The sequence below is a fragment of the Saccoglossus kowalevskii genome, chromosome 22 (assembly GCF_978046115.1).
Source record: "Saccoglossus kowalevskii chromosome 22, keSacKowa6.1, whole genome shotgun sequence".
Lineage (NCBI taxonomy): Eukaryota > Metazoa > Hemichordata > Enteropneusta > Harrimaniidae > Saccoglossus > Saccoglossus kowalevskii.
In genome coordinates this window covers 8,696,301-8,718,088 of record NC_140662.1, presented here as the reverse complement: position 1 = coordinate 8,718,088, position 21,788 = coordinate 8,696,301, and the positions used below count along the sequence as shown (strand labels likewise).

At 34.3% G+C, this 21,788-nt stretch overlaps 1 protein-coding gene across 7 annotated transcripts in view; it reads left to right on the top strand.

Moving 5' to 3' along the window:
- Positions 1 to 195: 195 nt before the first annotated feature.
- LOC100373653 (islet cell autoantigen 1-like) overlaps positions 196 to 21,788 on the top strand; it is a 30,359-nt gene continuing 8,766 nt past the window's right edge. For 2 of the 7 annotated variants that reach the window (XM_085496026.1, XM_078005567.2), the window contains exons 1-10: positions 196 to 247; positions 2,363 to 2,483; positions 6,233 to 6,262; positions 8,756 to 8,939; positions 12,119 to 12,191; positions 12,829 to 12,952; positions 14,086 to 14,284; positions 14,402 to 14,626; positions 16,215 to 16,424; positions 20,746 to 20,853. In XM_085496026.1, the coding sequence (XP_085352152.1) occupies positions 2,473 to 2,483; positions 6,233 to 6,262; positions 8,756 to 8,939; positions 12,119 to 12,191; positions 12,829 to 12,952; positions 14,086 to 14,284; positions 14,402 to 14,626; positions 16,215 to 16,424; positions 20,746 to 20,853 (1,164 nt within the window). In that variant the 5' untranslated portion in view covers positions 196 to 247; positions 2,363 to 2,472. The remainder of the gene's footprint in view (positions 248 to 2,362; positions 2,484 to 6,232; positions 6,263 to 8,755; positions 8,940 to 12,118; positions 12,192 to 12,828; positions 12,953 to 14,085; positions 14,285 to 14,401; positions 14,627 to 16,214; positions 16,425 to 20,745; positions 20,854 to 21,788) is intronic. The other 5 variants (XM_085496024.1, XM_085496025.1, XM_085496028.1 and 2 more) reach the window with 5 other exon arrangements.

The window sequence follows — 21,788 nt, the reverse complement described above, 5'->3', positions numbered from 1 at the left end:
AACAGGGATGAAAGATGATGTATCAGCTTAATATTTTATCAAGTAATTTCTAATTTATTCTTACATAAATTAATACAATTATATTTCATTTCTGGCAATAAATTGTGATATAATCGCACTGGAAGTAAGATGAACGTTGTGAATTTATGATCCACTCTTACATTCATAATCCAACAATGGTATCGACTTGCTAATGCGCATATCCAGTACGCATCAATATGGCGGACGTGTCAGAGTCGTGAAACGGGTAAGTACACAAAATATTCTATATTTTCGTATTCAGAAAATATTATTGTTTAATTGTTTCATATTTTCTTTTAGGGATTGATGATCTGTTATTGTGTGAAATTTGGGAGATATGCATTATTTATTTAATGAAAAAAATCATTGATAACCCGGACTTATATTTCTAAATCTCCCTATTTTCGAGCAAAAATAAAAAAATGGACGTCCTGATTCGACAGATTGGGTTGCAATAACCAGCTGATAGGCTATGATTGTTCAATATTTTACGCAGTTTGAAATTCATTCTAAAGATCAACACTTGATCCTATTATTTATAACACAGTAATTGTACCTTTGTTGATACAATCGGTAAACGGTCCGGATTTCGTTTATGAATAAAAAGTGTGTCTGTAAGTATTCATTTGCATTCGGCTTATTTATAAAAACGATCAACGTTCCACGCAATCGTTTCCGGATCTCTTTGTCCCGAGCCGGTGAAGTAATAACAATAACGTTGTTTACGAAACAGCAACAAAAGAACTCCCGACAAGCCATTGTTACTAGTAGTACATGTAGTTTGTTTCTCGATGCAATGTCTTTTTCGTTCCACCTGTGACCGGTGAATAATTGTCTTGCTGACACCTGGCACGACGAACTGCATTTATGCACATGTACATCGTTGCAATTTGTTGAGGGTTCTATCAATTTCGGGTAAACCACCTAAAATTCAATGTTTTCCATTTATCCATCTTACCTCGCTATAAAATAATAATTCATCATTAATTTAGTTACAATTACGGTAAGGTGTAATTATTTAATTATCTTATTGTAAATTTCCAAACCTGTAAGTTCTTAGCAGCTGCCTCCTAAATTTGTTTTTGTTGAATGTTGCAAGATTTGAGCAGAAGTAATAAAATCATTATTATTGAGACCTTCAGGTAATTGTTTTATTCCTCCATCAAATTAAAGTGGTGTCTAACCACAGAGACATTTTCAAACATTGTGTTTCTGATGTCCTGTATAAAGTGCCAACATGATGATGAAATGATAGTTAAAGCAAGGGAGTCGTCACCTGCACTACGGTGAACGGCCATAGCGATTCATTGTTCACAAACACGTGTCTACCTCCACTTTAAATGCATAGTAAATTTTATACAAAGTGTGAAAAAAAAAAAAAAAAAACATCAACTTTTCTATTTTTGAATAGCCCACTCTTGGTATTATCAGAACCACACAACTATATGCAGGGATGAGAACTTTCCGCGGATCCGCAAGGATCGATTTTCTGAAACGTCTAAATCCAAAGAGAAAATTTTAGGGGGGGGGGGTAAGAATACAAATCTGTACATTCATCGGAAGTAAACACGCTGACGGGTCATTGTTGTTAGCTGCAAAGGGCCTGTATCAGTGTATGGTCGAAGGGAGACAACTCGTGGTGTCTCCAATGCAGAATGTTTGCGACTCTTTTCTTCAGTGCAATCGTAAAATCCAAAGTGGTTTTGAAGTGTTCGAAGTAATATATAACGACATTATTGGCTGGGTTTGCTCTGACGGGCCAATCAGTGAAGAGCTTTCATTTTACTTTTCATCAACGGCGCCATTTTATTGTTTCAATTGTTAGCCGCATTGGATCGTTGTTTACAAGTTCATGGAGCGATAATGGTGAAATTGGTTACAAAAGACAACGAGTCAGCTGCGCGAGAGATCTATAAAGACATTAGGAGCAAATTTCGTTGGGCATTGCTTGACAAGGAAGGGACTTTGACCATGCGAATCGAGAAGAAAGATGAAGTGGTAACTGAAAAATTGAGTGACTTCATCAGCAAGTGCGAGGTCCCAGGAAAGGCGCAGTGTCTGTATTGTAACGATTTGATCAACTACGGTTCCCGGACCCCGGCTACATTACTTTCAGTCGAAAAATTAAATTCTCATTCTCATCCCTGTATATGCGTTTTTTTGACCAGCACTGCTATCTGTAACATTTTTCAGTTACAGTACTAAATTCAGTGCAGTTAACAGTACTCAGTAATTTAGACCTGGTGTAAAATAAAGATAAATACCAGAAAAAGATATTTGATGACTTGTCATTCATTTGTGTTATGTTACGTCCAGTCAATTTAATATGAATTTATTTTAGTTTCAGATTCATGCCTTGAAAGTTGGGGGATTCTATTTGGTGTAAATATCATTTACAGGGCCAGGGTGGCCAGATTGTCTTCAAATCATAAAACTCACTAATTGCTAAAAATGGATCGTGGGTAAGTTCCTTATTTAGTTCATACCATTTGATCATAGACTGAGCACCTGAAACATTATTTTGTTTTGAGTGCATTGTATACACCGGTTGCATTTAGTGGGGATTATATGTTAACCACTGTCCTGTTCCAGACCAACAGATTGACAAGACGATTCACAGTCAGTTCGCCCCAATGCACATTCGCCCCAGACCAGTTCGCCCCACAGTCAGTTCGCCCCACAGTCAGTTCGCCCCACAGTCAGTTCGCCCCAAAGTCGGTTCGCCCCAAGTTTACTGGTGTAAATTGTAAATCAATCAGAGTGGTTGCAGTACCCTAGAAATTGTTAGACTTTATACCCTTCAAATCACGCTGATTGGATATTTGGATTATATATTGGAAATTGCAAATTTGCATATTTAATATGCGCTAACCACTCACTTTAAATGCCTTATACTTAACACTTGCCTAATAGATACTGGAGGTGTTGATACAAAACAATAGATCGATGAGCGGCGTGCGTCTTATCTAATGGGTGATTGTGCAAGCTGTCAGATCGATTAACGGGCGGCCCTTCTCATGTACTCATACAAAGCCGATCATGGGCGGTACGAGTCATGTACCGTTAATGGTCTAATAGTGGGTGTGGTCAATTGTTTCGCGATATACTAGGTATGCGCACAAACTGCAGAGTAATGTTTATTTTTGAGAATCAAATATGATTTCCAACATTTCCCCTGGACTTGAATAACGGTGTACGTCACAAAATGAATGTAAAACACATATACAATGGACTACAAATAAATTGGTTGTTGCTGTACCACAACTTCATGTCACAAAGCTCCACGTTACTGGGTCTTCTAGACGCCCAGTTTAATAGGTGTTATTCGGTACTGAAAAGGTGTCGCGGTCACACCTTTTTGATGGTGTGTGCATGGTGTACTACTATCACGCAATGTAGAGCCAACAATGGCAGAGAACAAACACACAGAATACTACTACGTTTTATTTTTTCAAAATGAATACTGTGTTCTTGCATTCATAAACCCTTGATAACAATTCTTCACTTCTGAAAACTAAACAAATATAATACGTGTACAATGTTAATATAACTACGTTGTATATATAATTCTCGTGATCCCTTTAGCGTGACCACAGTCCTTGTGACACACACCACCCCCTTTTGAATGGAACGTTCAAGATGGCGGCACCGTATTTTTAATCCGTGCGTTAAAACTGGAACGCCGAAACCACACAACACCGATTGATTGGTTGGTTCATTCATGTTTGTAAGGCAAGCCAGGGGAGATAAGTCAATCGAAAAAGGGGCAAAAAATCGCTATCACAGCGCATGGCAAAAAAAAGGCAAAGTATCGCTATCACGACGCATATGGCACGACACCGGTTCGACTCTTCGGGCGATATGCTACAATCGCGGCGATCAGCCACCTTCGATGTGGTTTTTACTTAAGTATAATTTTAAAAATATTTCAAAACCACATTTCCTTGCACGCATAACCGCGAAAACGAACACCAGTAAACTTGGGGCGAACCGACTTTGGGGCGAACTGACTTTGGGGCGAACTGGTCTGGGGCGAATGTGCATTGGGGCGAACTGACTGACCACCGACAAGACAGGTGGTTGCAGAAATTGCATGTCTGTATATAGATTTGAATTTTGTTTTATGAGAGTTTTACTTTAAAACATTGCTTTAATACAATTTTCAGGAACAAAATAGTGTCTTGATTTTTGATAAGCAAGTGCATTTTGATTGAAAAAGACAAACAATTATTTCTTTTAACTCCTGCGAGTTTACTGCGTTTACATGACAGCATTTTATGGTTGTGTATACTCTTTACTCAAGCCGGCTCAAGCAGAGTTTGGCTCAAATAAACCTTTGGGGTTGAGCTCTAATAGGATTGGGCCCGACATGGCTCTGACCGAAATCTGTTATTCCATGTACATGTAACAATCTCATTCCACCAATGAGTACTACCTGTATGTTGCCACACTTTGCGGACAACTGTAGATGAACGAATGGTACCACCCATGATTGCAAAAAACTAAGAACCGTTCATCCACAATGATGGGCAATAATCATTTGCTGCATCTTTGCTTGTCTTCTTCGAGCGTACCTGTTTCGCTAGGAGAGTATATTCTGCATTGACCTTCTCTGTCGCTCTGACATGTATCATAAAGAAACAACAACACAAGCACAACATCAAAATCGTTAGCAAGTTATTGAGGGCCTTGTTTCAATCTGCTCTGAACGAAGTGGATTGATCTTGGCTCTCTTTCGACCCGGCCAAGTAAATGCTTTGGAGATAATCTCCTGTTAATCCATGGGAGGGGCAGTAGTTCGGTACTGATAGAATGCTGTCGGGTAGACGTAGCAATTGTTCATACTTTAGGATGCATCGTTAGCTTCCATGGATACAATGGTAAATTGTATGGTATTGTGTAATTCACCTTCTGTCTGTCTACGAGGTGTGTACCAGGTCTTTTTTAGAATAAGGTTGCTTCTAAATACCTATTTTTGAACTATTTCAAAATACCTCTATTATATTCAGTATACGCTTACGTAAATGATAGAGGTGTGTTCATGTTCAAAATAAATCATATTCCAATGATCCAGTATAGAATAAATAATTTTTTTTTCCCGTTTACTAGGGGTGAGGGTGACATCTTACTTTGACAGAAATCTACATTGCTATGTGGTTGTGCTGTTAAAGTCAGTGGAGTCATGTACATTGTACATGTATTACATTATTGCTCTAAAGATACATCAGATCTTTCCATCTTGCATCTATCTGGTTAAATGCTTCCCCCATCTTCAAGGCAAACTCATATATGTACCCATCACTGGTAATCTTGTTATTAAAACTTAGCTGCATTTTCAATATTTCAGCTCTATACCCTTTTATTTCTAAAACTTATGTATACAAGGTCATGATCACTACACATAATGTGTTGCTTCCCAGTTGGTGTTTTATATGCGCGGACATGCTGTATGCACGGGTGCATATTGATTGGCATCTTCTTATAACATGTCCTCGTCCAATTTTAGTATCTACATTTTCTAATCTGTCTTGTACAGTACCTTCTAGTGTCCTTCACCATTGTTTGCTTCACTGTACTGGTCGTTGTGGAATGTTTACATGTGTATAATCTACTTTCCTGAACCAGTTCAAGTATCTTATAAACAAACCTAATACAGAGATACATATTTGGATTACTCTGATGCTCAATCGATCTACTTGTTATTCTGATTCAAATTTCAAAGAAGCAAAAATTCTTCATCACATCCTGCAAACAAGACCATACAAAATTGTCACTGATTTGACTGAAATCTGACAAAGGTTGAACCATTAACAACTCAAAACATGTTTTCTTCTGTCAGTTTTGAGCAAAAAATTGTTTTTCAGGAGATGTTGCTGTATCTTCATTCCTTCCTCTATCTGGAATATTTTTTCACCTAGTGGTGTTCAATTTTCGTTGATTGTAAATTTTGTTTTTCTTCTATGCGCTCCCAAATATGAAATGGAATAATCTATAGATATCTTTGATTTTATTCTGAACTACTATTATATAATAAACTGGAATATCTTTATTCGTTCACAATTTTCGTCCAAAAACCCTTCTAGGACCTTGGTATCATATCAACGCTAAAAATCATACACTGTTCCCTAATAACCACCCCAACCCCAGAACTGCCCCTCCCACCTCCCATTGTACAAATGAGTTATGAAATTTATCCTTTTTATGATTACAGTCTTAATTCTGATCATGAGGATCAAGAGAGGTGAGCTCTAAGTGGTAGTTAATAGATTGGGTGTGCTAGTATTGCTCTGTCGATGCATGATTTCAGTCATTTCATTGTTCATTATTTCCATGCTTTATTAGGTGTGTAATCACTATGCTGTTTTCTTTTCATGTTTGTTCAGTGGTGTCGCTAAATTTCTCAGTTAAATTCAAATAAAGGCGTTTCAAATTCCTAACTTTTTGTGCTGCAAGTGCAGTTTTTTAGATAATTTTTCAAACAGATTGGGAAAAATGTAAACCTGCAACACTACCAATGAATGTTTATGTATCTACCGGTAATAATTTTCAGGAACCTTCTTGGTACAGGAAAATACAACCCGACCGTGTTTATTTTATTTCTGTATTTGGCCAATAGATTAAGTTATGGATGAATGGCTGGGAACTGCTCATTCTGTAGAAAAAACAAATATATATTTTACCCAAAAAATAAATATTTTGCCTGTTCCATTGAAAAAAAATGTAATTGAAATTTTCTTAGGGACTAAGATTGTCCAATATAGAAGCAACAAGGTATATATTAAACATTTATCATTTAATAATAATTGCTTTCAGATGCGTATATTTAAGTTTGGATCCATGAAAGCATTTTCTGAAACAAAAAAATATGTCTTAGAAATACACAATACACATTTAAATGTGTGAGGTGGCCGTTTTTAATACACATTTTTCACATTTTTATGTATTTCTTTGTTAATTTTGGATCAAATCTTAATAAGAATTTTAGAAAAAATATTAAAGAAAGTGACGATGAACAGTAACAATAGTTGACTGCTTTAAATTGTTGGAAATAATACCCACAATTCCAGTGGTACGGTATATTACTTCCTGGTAGAAATCAACAAAACCTCTGACAGTCTAAAATACTGAGATGTAGCCCTACTGCTGAACAAAGTGAGAAGCTGAGACCACGTGTAAGAATAGTCTGCTTTTTGCTTTTGTAGAACTTCATATAGTTTTTCTATTGAACATTGTGATATTTGATTGATTTGCCTGTATTGTTGAGTGCTGGTTGTGTTAGTTTCTGTCACTATATTGCATATATATCATTGAGAGCACTACATGGCTATGTTTATTTCTTTATTTGTAGATACATTGTACTATGAATCAATCACATTTATGTTTATATTTTATTGTTATATGACGATAGACCTTATTCGCGAATTGCCATTGGGATTTTGTTGAAAGAGAGAACCACGCAACTTGTTTTTGCCACAAGATACATTGTAGTGTTCCATTCTACTGCCATTTTGTGCATTGTTTTAAAAAAATCATTGTTTCCGTGGCCGGAGAAACAGCAGATGTGATGACTGGAACACTATTGGTTTATTTTGATTATTTTTCATGATAAGTTTTTCTGTATTTGCTGCTTTAGAAGCACAACACCAATTATTTTTATACATGTATCAACCTACAAGATTATTGACATGAAGTGGTTGCACTTCCGATTTGTCTTTTATATATATATGTTTATATTAACTTCCAATAATCCATGTATTGGGTATTCACAATGTTTTCTCCAGCAAAGACAACATGTATACGACATGTTATAACATGTTGACAGTTGAAATAGTTGCATGTAATATGTTAAGTAAAAGCATTGCTGTGCTTTACCTAGCGATTAAGTATTACTTTTTTGTGATTCATTAGCTTTTGTAAATCTGATGTGACGTTAAATTTCGAAACAAAAAATTATTCCATTCCTAGATTAAATTGAAGTGACACCTTGCCTCACAAGAGATTGTTTGTTTGATGCCCTCAACTGACTCATTTTGTTCTAACCGGCAAACATGCAGTATTTGCTTTGTGATGAAGACATCCTATCGGATGGAGACATAAAACTCAGTCAGTCCTGTGTGTCGTTCCTTTCCTCAGTGCATGTGCAAAATTCTAGTATCCTTGTCAAATTAAGTAACGGATTTTCCACAGGATAACTGGAATGCAGCCGATGGTAGCATGATTCAAAGTAGAAATCATTCACAGTTCTAATAGCAGTCTTTTCTACATAAACTATAGTGACATTGTAATGCTTTCTAATCTGATGGCATGCTCACAGTATATAGCTTTTATCCTCCGATGTGAACAGATGTTACTATATGCACAACACATAGAAGTGTTGATGGCATTATCAAACACCTATTATTTTTTCAATGAATTATTAATATAAATGGTAATAATAATTATGCGACGTATCAAATTCAATTCAAATTTTGCAAAACTTGGCATATGTTCAGTTTTATCTCACTGAAAACTTAAAATTAAATGTAATTTTTTTGAAAATGTTTAACTGTAATATTCATATAACAAAATTATGAAAAAATATCTTAAAAACTAATATTTCTCAAAATATAACATTTTAATAAAAACTATGGTTGATATGGATTCATGGTGACACATATGTAGTATATGGAAAAAAATATGAAATGATACAAATTGTGTATGTATCATGCTGATGTGCATTTCTTGATGATTTCAGCAGCGGACTGTCTGGTAGTTCTTACGATCGTCATGTACAAAACTACGGCAACCAGCCCAAGTCAATGGCAAGTAAAGTTCAGAGACAATATTGGGTTACCAAACAAACTGTTATGAAGAAATTTGGCAAGAAAGAAGACGAGTTTGTTGTTGCTGGTGATGCAGAGCTCGATGCTAAGTTAGAGGTAATATGAGATACTTTATTTTGTTGATATTTTTCCATTTTTTATTAACATTACTAACAAATCATTTGCAGATTTCTAGTGCATGTAATATTCTGTCTAATTATGTCCTCTGTAGCCTTGTTTGAAAGTCAGTTCATGACGTGCACCAACATTGTTTGAACAAAATCACCTTATACTGAAGTCCGCTTTTAATTGCATCATTCTGCTGCAAGCTGTGTGGTTTGTCACTCAGACTTGCAAAATATACAGCAATGGCTTCGTAACAGAAGTTAAATATGGCTGATAATGAAATGTGCAAAGTGCTGAATTTGGGTTAGAAATGCACCACCAAAAGTTGACTGTATGTTCAGTGTTACACGTCACAGAAATTGTTGTCGTCAGCCAGATTTTCTTCAGCTTCGATGGTGATTTAGTTGACAGAGCAGAGCTGTTTTTTTGTTACTGATTGTCTTCCATCAAATAGCGGAGTTACACAAAATATATGTCAGCTGACAGACTGTTATTTAGGTTGCCGAAAGATGACCTGGATTACCATGGCGACCAAAACGGTTACAGGGTATAGGACTGCTCTTTTAGTCATATTAATGATTGTTCATTAGTGTCAACTTAACAGTGTACTCCCCAGAAAATTAGCATACATTATCGTCTAATTAACATAACAATATCATATGTTAATCACCTCTATTTGCTCCATTGCTTATTCAAAATTTAACAGTTGGGAACCTCTATTCTATAATGCCCTGGGAAAAAATTAGTTAGTTTTTGCTATCTTGAGTACTGTGGCTGCATTAATTTGCGAGGGAAAATTGTTGGCGAAAAATCATAGCAGCGAAAATTAATTAAGCAGTTTTCAGTATACTTTGCATCTATGATAAAAAAAAATGTCTTAGACTGTTTGTTTGATTGATTGTTTGTTATTGGAGGAAATTACTCTACTGACAAGTGTATAACAATTTTGAAGTACTTCTCACAATTGAGATACTTGACTGAGAAATAGCTATTAGCTTGTCAGTACAATAAATACAAATGAAGTAAGAATGACATCATTGATTGTTGCCATAGTAACTGCAATTTTGTGTTTCTTAATATCATTACATTACTCTTTTTCCATAGCTAATCTAAAAATTCATAATTATAAATTTTATATGTAATATTATTTGGGTCCTTAATCACATTACTGGCAATTGACATTGGAGTCTCTATATCAGTTCAAAAATTTTAAAGTTGTTTGGCCATATTGCTGAATTTTCAGATTGATACTTAAATCCCCAAAAATGAAACTGAGGCTAATTTCATTATCATTTATTATATTTGATGATTCGATATGGGTCCCATGTGACATATATTGTATAAAATGATTGTAAAATACATTTATTTGTTTTAGAATGCCTTTAATTTCATTTTTAACGACTGACAAGTCGTGGTTTAATTCGTTATTCATTTCACCCAGTTTAATCTGTGTTATTTATAAAGGTTTACTTTTTTCATTCATCCCTTCATATTGTTTAATAATAGATCTACCCACATATTAATATACATGTATCACCTGCTGACGTTGTTTATTCCCATTCATTTTGGCTATCCTTATAGATTCCCAGCAGATGGTGTTATCATTGTATAGTGATGCAAACAAACCAAAAATAACGGTCTTGGTGTGTGGTCTAAATATCAGTAGGATGTTCCTCGGTAGTTTCTGATTGTACAGAGATGTCATTACCTCATTTATTTTATTGTTCAAATTTAAAATTGCAACTTACCCCATAAATATATTTCATGACAAAGCAATCATTCAACCACCGTTTTGTGACGTCTTTAGAACATTTATTAACCAGCCGGTTGACACAATGTAGAATATTTTATTTTCACTTGGAATTAATTTTCGCTATTTTTGTTGAAGGGAATAATTCAGTGAAAATAAAATTCAGTGCATATACCTTTTTTCCTATATTTAACATTCATCAACTCGTCAATAATCAGTGAAAATAAAATCCATAAAAAACACCCAAAATGTCTTTTTAGCGAAAATTAATTCCAGCTAAAATAAAGTATTTTACAGTAGATGTAATATTCTAAAATCATTAATTATTTACTTGATTTTTTGTTGATAGTTGAAATTTAAAAAAATTGAATACATGTGAAGATGTAATATCATGTAAAACTTGTTTCACTAGAAAATTTGTGAATTTAAAAGTGAATATGATCAAATATTTAACAGTATATCATTAATAGTAAAATGGTTTGTTTTTTTACTGGGCAGTATTTCATGCCGGATTATGTCACAGATGCGTTAGTGTCATTATTTCATAATTCTGCCCCATGATGTTTTTCCTGTTCGTTTTGTGGACTAATATTCAATTAAATGTGAATCCATCTAAAGTGGTGTCTTCTAAATTACCGTTTTTCACCCCTTATCAATTCAGTTTTTACTCTAACCTGCATATATATTTTTTAAAACATTTGATTAAGACCTTTAGCTATTGTGAAATTATATTATGTCCATTTGATCCAAAATGTGTAAAATGTTGCACACGATAATGAACTGACTTCCTACCCTGGGTGGGTGTGCCACAGATTTGATAGTGAAAGCAACTTTGGGAGATTCATCTACTCTGGTGCAAGGAGGAGGATTGAATATGGGATACTGTAAAATACTTCATTTTAGTTGGAATTAATTTTCGCTGAAAAAACTTTATGGGTGTTTTGTATGGAATTTATTTTCACTGATTTTTGACAAGTTGAATGTAAAATATAGCAAAAAAGGTATATTCGTTAAATTTCATTTTCACTGAATCATTCCTTCAGCAAAAATAAAGTATTTTACAGTAGTGACCATAATATCATTATGATGGAACATGATAACCATGCAGTCCCAAACGTGGAATTTGGTTTTTATGTCAAATTTTACATAATCTTTCCATATTTTTACCTAGCAAATCATCAAGGTCTGTAGAAAATAGAAAATGATGTCCATTTGGGTCAAAATTCACAAAGAACTAAACTGTTGCCATCTATTTATAGCTGCCAAATAATAAACAACAATCAATTTTGGGGAAATCAGTATTTTGACCATATAATTTATATTGTATTATTGGCTAATAAATGTTTTCAAAGATGGTACAAAAAAAGTGTATATTTGTCATAATATTTCTTAATTTATGAAAATTTTGCAATATTCTTAGGTGTTCCATGCAATCCAGAAGTCATGTATGGATTTATTACGAGTTATAGAAAAATATCAGGATAATATATGTGGTTAGTATTAAGATTATATTAATTTGCTGGTTTACTTACCTATGTGTGTTTTTCTAGTTTTTCGTCTCATTTAACTACAGAGTATGCAGATTTGATTCCACCAACAAGTTGTCTTTGTATAAACTACTTCCTCAATGACACTCTTCAAAAACTTAAATAAATGGGCAATGTTTGAAATCTCTTGAAAGCATAATAATATACTGTATGCATTTTATTTATTTTTGCATTGATTTCTTGGTTTTTATGGTAATACTGTTGCCTCATGTCATAGGCTAAGAAATCATATGAATCCTACATGCTTTCGCCCAAATTCATCTGCGCTTTTTCTTATTTTCTTCAATATTTCTGGAAATGAACCCTAATTTTGGAGCCAACAGACAAAATTTGAGTAAATTTTCAGGTTTTACTCAAAAATTTTGCTATAAACAGGACTATTTTGTGAATTTGTGATGAAAAACGTACCAGGTGATGAAAAGGTTAAACACCTGAGGCGACCACTTATATTTGTACAAATTATCTAAAAAATTATATTTAATTTTCATAAAATATCTTTATCATAATATTTTTCTCTTATTCTATAATGCATTGCACTCATGCACAGTAGTTCAAATTTTGAGTTTTATTTTCTTTTCCACAGCATTGTCTCAAGAAGAAAATGCAATGGGTAGATTTTTAAAACAGCAGAGTGCACAAGATAAGACGAGAGCCGGTAAAATGATGGCAGCTGTTGGCAAATCACTTAGTTTTTCATCTCAACAGAGGCAAGTATTTTATTAGTCTCCATTTGGATGAAGTCTGAAACAGAGACTATTAATTTTGGTACTGTGCGTTTGGAGCCATGTCTCAGACATGCTTTGACAGTTCTCATTCAAACCTCACATAAAGACATGTATGCATGCCTATTATCTTTGTCATTTGGTTAAATATGGCTGACTGACAGCCGTTTTATTGGTAGTCATTAAATTTGCTCATTTCTCATGGTTAAATGTTTTCAAAACTGTTTTTTCGGAGATGAACTCAAACATTTGTATGAGTATCATGCATATTGGCTTACAGTTGCATTTTATATCTTTTTGAGATTCGAACAAAATGGTTGATTAGTGGCCATTTTGGTTTTACTTTTTACAATACTGGTAAATTGTGACATTCTGATGAAATCATGTCATCCTTAGTTGAAAATGTGCAAAAAGTTGATCATTTATTATGCATGCTGTATGTGATTACAACCACACGATTTTTAGCTCCGCTGTCATCGGTGATTGTCCACCGTCGTCCATCCGTCCGTCAATTGCATTTTCAACTTCTTCTTGAAAACTACCAGCTCAATTGCTTTGATTCTTGGCATGTAGATACCTTGGGTGAACCTCTCTTAGATTTGTTCATTTAGTTTTGGCAAATATTTTTGTAATTTTTGGTAAAGAATGCTATTTTCGACTTCTTGAAAACTACCAGCTCAATTGCTTTGTAGATACCTTGAGTGGACCTCTTTCAGATAATTTCAAATTTTTTTTGTACACTGCCAATTATTTTTGTGAACATTTGTTTGATGAAGTTAAGTTGACATCTTCTCAACAGCCAAAACCAAACCATTTTTTATGTGGGTGTGCAATACCACAATGTAGGACAGCGGAGCTATTCCGAACGTCAGTTTGCTTGTATTGTAGTCTGACACTCAATATTTGAGAGGGATCCTGATTTTGGGATAAGAAGGTCTCCAATTGATTTGTGACATACATGGAATAATTTTAAAATTTACGAAAGTGAAAATTTCACATACAATTTCACATACAGTTATCTCTAAAATTTGACAGCAAATTTAATTTGTATGATATATGTTTCATGCACCTTGTGAGGTTCTAGCTTGACTAATCACAGGCTTCAATTTTTTTTGCAGGTTAGCTTTGAGATCACCGCTGGTTCGACTTTATCAAGAAGTGGAAACATTTCGTTATCGTGCCATCTCCGATACTCTGATGACTATAAATAGAATGGAGAGTTCTCGTACAGAGTACCGTGGAGCGCTGTTGTGGATGAGGGATATCTCTCAAGAGCTAGACCCAGATACGTATAAACAATTAGAAAAATTCAGAAAGGTAACTTTGCCCCTCTCAGACAATATACACCTATTGAATAGTCATGAGCCATTTTTCAACAGTTTTTTTTTTGTCATTCTAAAATTGCATTGTACTCTCTGTGCTATCATTTCTCAGGTTCAGACACAGGTACGGGCTACAAAACAGAAATTCGATAGATTAAAGAACGACGTGTGTCAGAAGATAGATTTACTTGGAGCTAGTCGATGTAATCTCTTTTCGCACACTTTAGCCACTTACCAAACTACCTTGTTACATTTCTGGGAGAAGACGTCCCGAACTATGAGTGCTGTATCTGAAAGTTTTAAAGGTTATCAGTATTACGAATTTAATATGTTAAAGGTCAGTTTGAAAATCCTGTTCTACTTTCCAGTTATTGGACATGGTACTATAATACTATATAGCAGTAGTACATGTTGATGTAATATAAAATTGTTCGTCCCACTATTTCTGAACCCTTGCCTTTCTTAATATTGCTGTCAAGTCAATTCTTGTCTATGATAGAACTGTGAAAGACCTGCAAGAGATCTACACAATATTTACAGGATATCAGGAAGAGATGTGTGCAATACTGCTGATCTGCAAAAGATTTGTGCGATATCTGCAAGAAATTTGTGCGATATCTGCATGGGATCTGTGCAATATATGCTGCTGATCTGTGTGATATGTGCAAAAGATCTGTGCATTATCTGCAGAATATGTGCAAGAGATCTGTACGATATCTTCAGGATATATATCTGCTTGCCGATCTGTGTGATATCTGCAGGAGATCTGTGTGATACCTTCAGGAGATCTGTATGATATCTACAGAATGTATATCTGCAGGAGATCTTTATGATATCTGCAGGAGATCTGTGTGTTATCTGCAGGAGATCTGTGTGATATCTGCAGGAGATCTCTGTGATATCTGTATCTTCAGGAGGTCTGTATGATATCTACAGAATGTATATCTGCAGGAGATCTGTGTGACATCTGCAGGAGATCTGTGTGACATCTGCAGGAGATCTCTGTGATATCTGCAGGAGATCTCTGTGATATCTGCAGGAGATCTCTGTGATATCTGCAGGAGATCTCTGTGATATCTGCAGGAGATCTCTGTGATACCTGTATCTTCAAGAGGTCTGTATGATATCTACAGAATGTATATCTGCAAGAGATCTGTGTGATATCTGCAGAAGATCTGTGTGATACATGTACCTTCAGGAGGTCTGTATGATATCTACAGAATGTATATCTGCAAGAAATCTGTGTGATATCTGCAGGAGATCTGTGTGATATCTGCAGGAGATCTGTGTGATATCTTCAGGAGGTCTGTATATCTACAGAATATATAATTATCTGCAAGAGATCTTTATGATATCTGCAGCAAATCTGTGCAACATATACAAGAGATATTTGCAATAACTGTAAGAAATCTTCAGCAGATTCTCAACAATTCATTGTGAAAGTCTTGGCTGAGTGTATTGTCAATTTAAAATTTGTGAAACTTGTTCTGTTGTTCCATATTCTTATAACCTGTGCAGATACCACTGATAAGGCGCAACTAGTTACAATGACTTTGATTACCAACTTTATCACTTTTTAACTGTACATTGTATGTGCATTCTTGCCTAATAATGATATTTTATTCCTTTTAGCTATCCAGACAGCCGTAAATGGTATTTTAGACAATATTTAATGCTTTGTGTAGCTTTAGCTATTGCTATAGACTGTTTTACTGACAAAAAGTTATTCTCAAATCGTAGCCTAGAATCTATTTCTGTGAGACCCTTTACAAAAGCCTAGGATCATTGTCCTTTTTATCTTATTAGACATGCAAAGTTATTCAAACATCACTGAAGTTTGGGCAGTAGATATCATGAGTTGAAATAAATGTTAAAATTAATGATTTAGATTTGTGGTTATTTTAAATGTTAAATTATTTGTACAGGAATTAGGTGAAACGTCGCGGCAGTTAGCAGAACTTACAAAAGATGGCTTTGATAAAATCAAAAAAACAGATGAAATTGAGGAAAATGAAGAACCGGAGCGACTCGTCGATTTACTCGATTTCAGTGAAGATCCAGAGGATGATAATTTTGAGGAGTCAAGGGGAGATGAGAACGAAGATTTTTTTAATCAGGCATTGGAGGAGAGAAAAGTAATTCTGACTATTTTTATTTTTTTTAAGGTTGAAATAATGAATGAATTTGTGGTTTATTTCTAGGTGTTGGTCTTTGGGTAACCATCGTGATCATTCCATCATCTTTCAATCTCTCACTACTTTCAAAAATCCTCTCTGATCCTTGACCTTTTTTGGTATTCCTTGGTTTTTTCAGAATTCATGGTGATAAATAAAAAAAAAAATATGAAAGTAAACAGAATTTTCTGGATTTATTTGTGGTCAGTTTATTCAGGAAACTTGCAAATCTGAATATGGTTTTTTGAATTGCATGTGAATATGCTCAGGATTTTGAAGCCAAGGAATACCAAATCAGAGTATTCTACTATCATCTCGGACTATATCGAATTAGAAACTTTGTACAAAAATACTTAAACCCTGTGAAAAGTGATCTATTCTTCGTTTTAATAGTCAAAATCAGCTTTTATGTGCAGTGTTTTTATACAATAGTTTCTAATGCGGTGAAAGATCTTGGATTTATCACTGTAGGGTGGGTGGTGTTGGTGATTACCCGCCATATCCCCTAATTACATGGATCACTGCATTTTAATTTGCAGTATGTTGGGTTGTGGATAATCACAACATGGTGCTTGTCAAACGTAATCTCCTATTGACTGATATGACTTCCCCAGTGCTAGTGGAACAAAATGTGGAAAAACACTTGAGATGTCCTTTAATTTTAAATGTATTACCCTCTTAAACCATCACTACAATTGTTTTTTCTAGTTGAATGCATGTTTTATATATTCGAATAAGAGAATGTGGGAAAAAAAAGTAAATTTGATATTTTCAAAGAAAAAAACCTCTACTACATCCTGGGTCATTAAAATGAATTTGTCTCTCATTCTAGTGCAACACTGAAACGCGGTGTTAAAACCTCTCTCTTCCCCTTCTAATAATACACAGTCATACAGAGTACCATCTGATTAAAACTGACAACTTTCACTCTTTGGATTCCACTTGTACATAATTTACCACTCAAACATAAACGTTAGAAAATTGTAATGATAAATTCAGTATTGCTGATCGAAAAAAAAAGTAGCTCAATGTTATTTATTCATAGTTATTGACTTGTTAAATAAAATTGTAATGTATGTTTGCATGTGCATGTTTTGATGGAATGACAATCTCCTGCATGTTGTTGAATGTAACTCTCGTTCATTCCGTAAAGTCGATCATCATCTTTAATATTTTGCATGATGTGGTTTACTTTGTAATGTATGGTAGCTAGAATGATTTTCAATTCCTCAAAGTATCAGATGTGTATACATTAGATTCAGATGCAAATGACCGTTGTGAGAAAACCATAATACTGTAAAATGACTAATTTTCACTGGGTTTATATTTCGCTGTTTACCATTTCAAGCATATTCAGTGGGTTTCAAATTCACGATTTTATCATTTAGATAATGTGTTCTATTCTAAATTTTAAATATTCAGTGGGTTTTAATTTAGCGCATTTTCCAGTCAGCGAAATAAGCAAAATTAAAACCCAGTGAATAATTAACCTCTTTACAGTACTTGATTTTATACTCACAAATAGCATTCCATACTTTTCCATCATTGTCCCAACTGTTTCACTCAGAGTAGTGGATGTAAGGGACAACGTCAAAAGATCGATGTCAGATAAAAAACTTAATTCCTTTAGTTTTTTTCCAAATCCCCTCACCCCCCACTGAAACTTAATTGATAAATATTGGTCATGGTGTCATACTACATTCACCATTAAATACAAATTGATAATCGGACAGTAGTATTGCATAGCAGTTGGTTGTCGGGTGGGTGTAAAAAGACTTTACAAATGCACCTCATTTGATGCACATATTTACAGTCGGACCAAACCATTTTCTCGTCTTGGATGTGTTTTTTTTCATTTTCTGTTATTGCTGTCCATGATTGGATAGAAAAAAAACAAACTACAAATACTCCAAGATTTGTTTGACTTCATTAAAAAAATAAAATCGTTTTTGTAGGATGGAAACTTTTTGAGGTCAACCCCCCCCCCCCCCAACTAAAGCAAATAAGTTTTTTATCCGACATCGATCTTTTGACGTCGTTCCTAAGGGGAAAAAAAGACTGAACACTATTTTGGATGCAAAAACAATTCTTGCTGTTCTCTCGATATCAACGAAATCTTGTCTGCCATTTGTATCTAATAACTATTTAGAGACCCCTTCCCAGTCCACTTGAGAATAGTCTGGTGAATCACTACATAAATACGTAGACGGCACACAATTCTGTGTCATCACTGATTGGCTGTCTCCATGACTTCAGTACATTATCGCGGGAACTCGTATGCGCAGATATACTATCTGTTTCAAGAACTACAGACATGGTTGACATAGTGATACATTGTTTTTGGTTTTTTTCATCAAATATGATGTAATCATTTTCACATAGAATATCTGTAGAAAGGTTCTGTTATACACCACGGCAGTTCCATATTTTGTTATACATGTACCTGACAATTTTAAAAATAGAATACTAAACTATTAATCAAATGATCTTTCATTTTCTTCATATCTTTAGAGGTAATCAAAAATTTCATTTCAAATTGTTTATGAATTTTGCAGGAAATCTTCACATGCAGAGTCATCAAACCATTGTGTGTCAAATTACCTCATGAATAATTAACAGTTAATAATTAATTAACACTAACTTTGTAAGACTCTGAGTCACTGAGACATGATGCGTCTTCTTTTTCAGCTTTCTTGCTTTTTTTTCCCTCAGTACATTCATTTTTCGGTTTTCTTTTTCAGTAATATTACCTTTTTACACTCTACTACTGGGTAGTTTTGTTCTACATTCTAAACTGGATGCTTTTTCTCAGAATATTTGTTAAATAATCATGACCTATATATCTTTGCTCTCGCTTGAAATGATCAAACTAATCTAAGTTATGTCTGGGTTTTTCTGGCAGGAATCCTAATTATTGTGGGTTTCAATTCTCTGGTTTTCAAGAAAAATTGAGGTATTCACTCAATGTGCAGCTTCCAAAAACATCGTAAAAATGTTATCTAATTTTAAAATCAGAGTTTCCATGGTAACTGATGTGATACTAACTACTTTGCCTTATTACATTGAGTACAGAGAATCATCGTCATCTTTCAAATTGCTAAATAGTTATGTGTAGTTATTCAGACTTTTTGAAACGAGTTGGATTTAAACAGATACTAGTGATAGCGTGAACAATCCATCACAAATATGGATGGATGAATTATTAACAGAAAAAGTTGTTCAGATTTTTCAGAAATTGGGATGAATGAGTATAGATGACTGTATAATGATCTCAGTGACAAATAAAGTCAATTTTCACACGCTGGAGTTCAGCATTTTGTCCATGGTACAAACTTGGTACAGTCAGTAAAGCTAATTGAGTGTCACATTTATTTGAGTCAACCCTTATCACTGCTAGTAATGTTGGGATTTCTTTATCACAATATGCAAGGGTGTCCACTGGTCCACATTAGAGCACTTTATTGCTGAGTTCATCAGTATAGGTTAAGTTAAGACGCAAATGACTCATGACCTCAATAAGAATGAGAGAGAGAGCGAGCCATGTAACTTATTTTTACCCCTCAGATAGTGTTTCATTCTCCCTGCCATTATTGCGTTGACTGTTTCAAATACCTTGGTTATCTAATTCAGTGGAATGGTAGACGGGGGGAATTGAACACTTAACGGGGCAAAAACGAGTCATGAGGTTCTCTCGCTTCTCAACAAAATTTCTGTAGCCATTTGCATTCACTTCATCAAATTGCAAAGCACTAAACTTTATCATTAACTTCACTATAATATAATATAATTCCATATTTGCTCAATCAGATCATGTGTGATCATAAAATTTCTGTTAAAAAAAATTGATCTGCTATGTGTTGGCGTAATTCAAATCCTAATAAAAACAAACATTATGCTTCTAATAGAGCAATAAGGTATGAAATTTACAGCGATTGTTTAAATAGGGTTTTCAAGAAAATAGGCTAACATTGAAATATTCCTGGGAACATTGCTGGTGGTGTTTGTTTTCTCAAGTGCCTATTGTTCACACTGAGTGTAATTCAATGCAATGATAAAATAAACTAAATTAAAATGCAGTGTATAATTAATATGTATACATAATCATTTAAACTTAAAACTCAATTACTATATGTGGTCTTTAAGTGTCTGGGAATCCTACATCTTTGTACCGGGTAACTCAAATTTACAAGATGGCTGCCAATAATCATTTCATCATATCACGTTAATACTTTGTATTAGTTTCCCGTTATTTATGTTAGCCAATGTTGTATTTTATTTGTAGGAACTTATAGAACCGAGTAAAAAGTTAGCACAGCTCACGTCGGGCAAAGAACCAGACAAAGGAACTCAAACAGAAGAAGATGATATACTTTTAGGAGTGGAAGATGATGTAATACCCTTTGACCTCTTTTATTGAACCAATCAAATGACTCCTTACTTACTCAGTAGCCAATCAAATCTTTTCTTTCTCTTTTTGATAAGGAATTGAAATAATGTAGAACAGGAAAACTAATCTCTACATCTTAAGACTATTTTGCTCTTTTTGATTTTCTCAACAGTATCTAAATAATAATTTACTAAATATAATAAGTTTAAAGTTTTAAATTGTTTATAAATCTATTAAGTATTATGCTAACTAACCCCTGAATTAACCCTCCGCCAAATATATTTTCTTGGCAATATTGTGTGGATACATTAGGTTTGCTACCATGTGTAACTGCACATCACATTGGCAGCTGCCTGCTCTATCACATCTGCCCTTGTGCTTGAGTTATCTGCCATGGTTCATTATTTGTTCAGTTTCATAAGTTTAACACATAACCATGGTAACGGTATAAGATCTCATGCAGTGGCTCTCTCTCATTCTCATCTGATTGTACATCTGCATTTTTTGATTCTAAATATTGGATATCATAACTTTGTATATTAATTGACAGTTGTCAATGTCAATGTCAAGTTCAGATTTCATGTAAAGCAACAATGTATCTTTCATGCAACATAACACATCGCATGGGACTCGTATCGAACGTAACACATCATAATGATCCCTGCTCAAATTAAATCATGTATTACTTCATTACTCATGGAAGTTAAATATCAATGTTATTTGAAATTTATGTTCTTAGCTACGGTAATTAGCAACCTAATTGATAGGTGAGCCAAATTTCCGTCATGTTTAAAGCACTGTTGTGTCATGTTCACTATTGAGTCTCATGCGGCTTAACAAAGTAACATACATTGTTGGTATGAAATTTGAATATACGCTATGTGATGACTGTGGCGATTTATTCGTAATAATTTTTATAAATTATAAGTTTATTAACC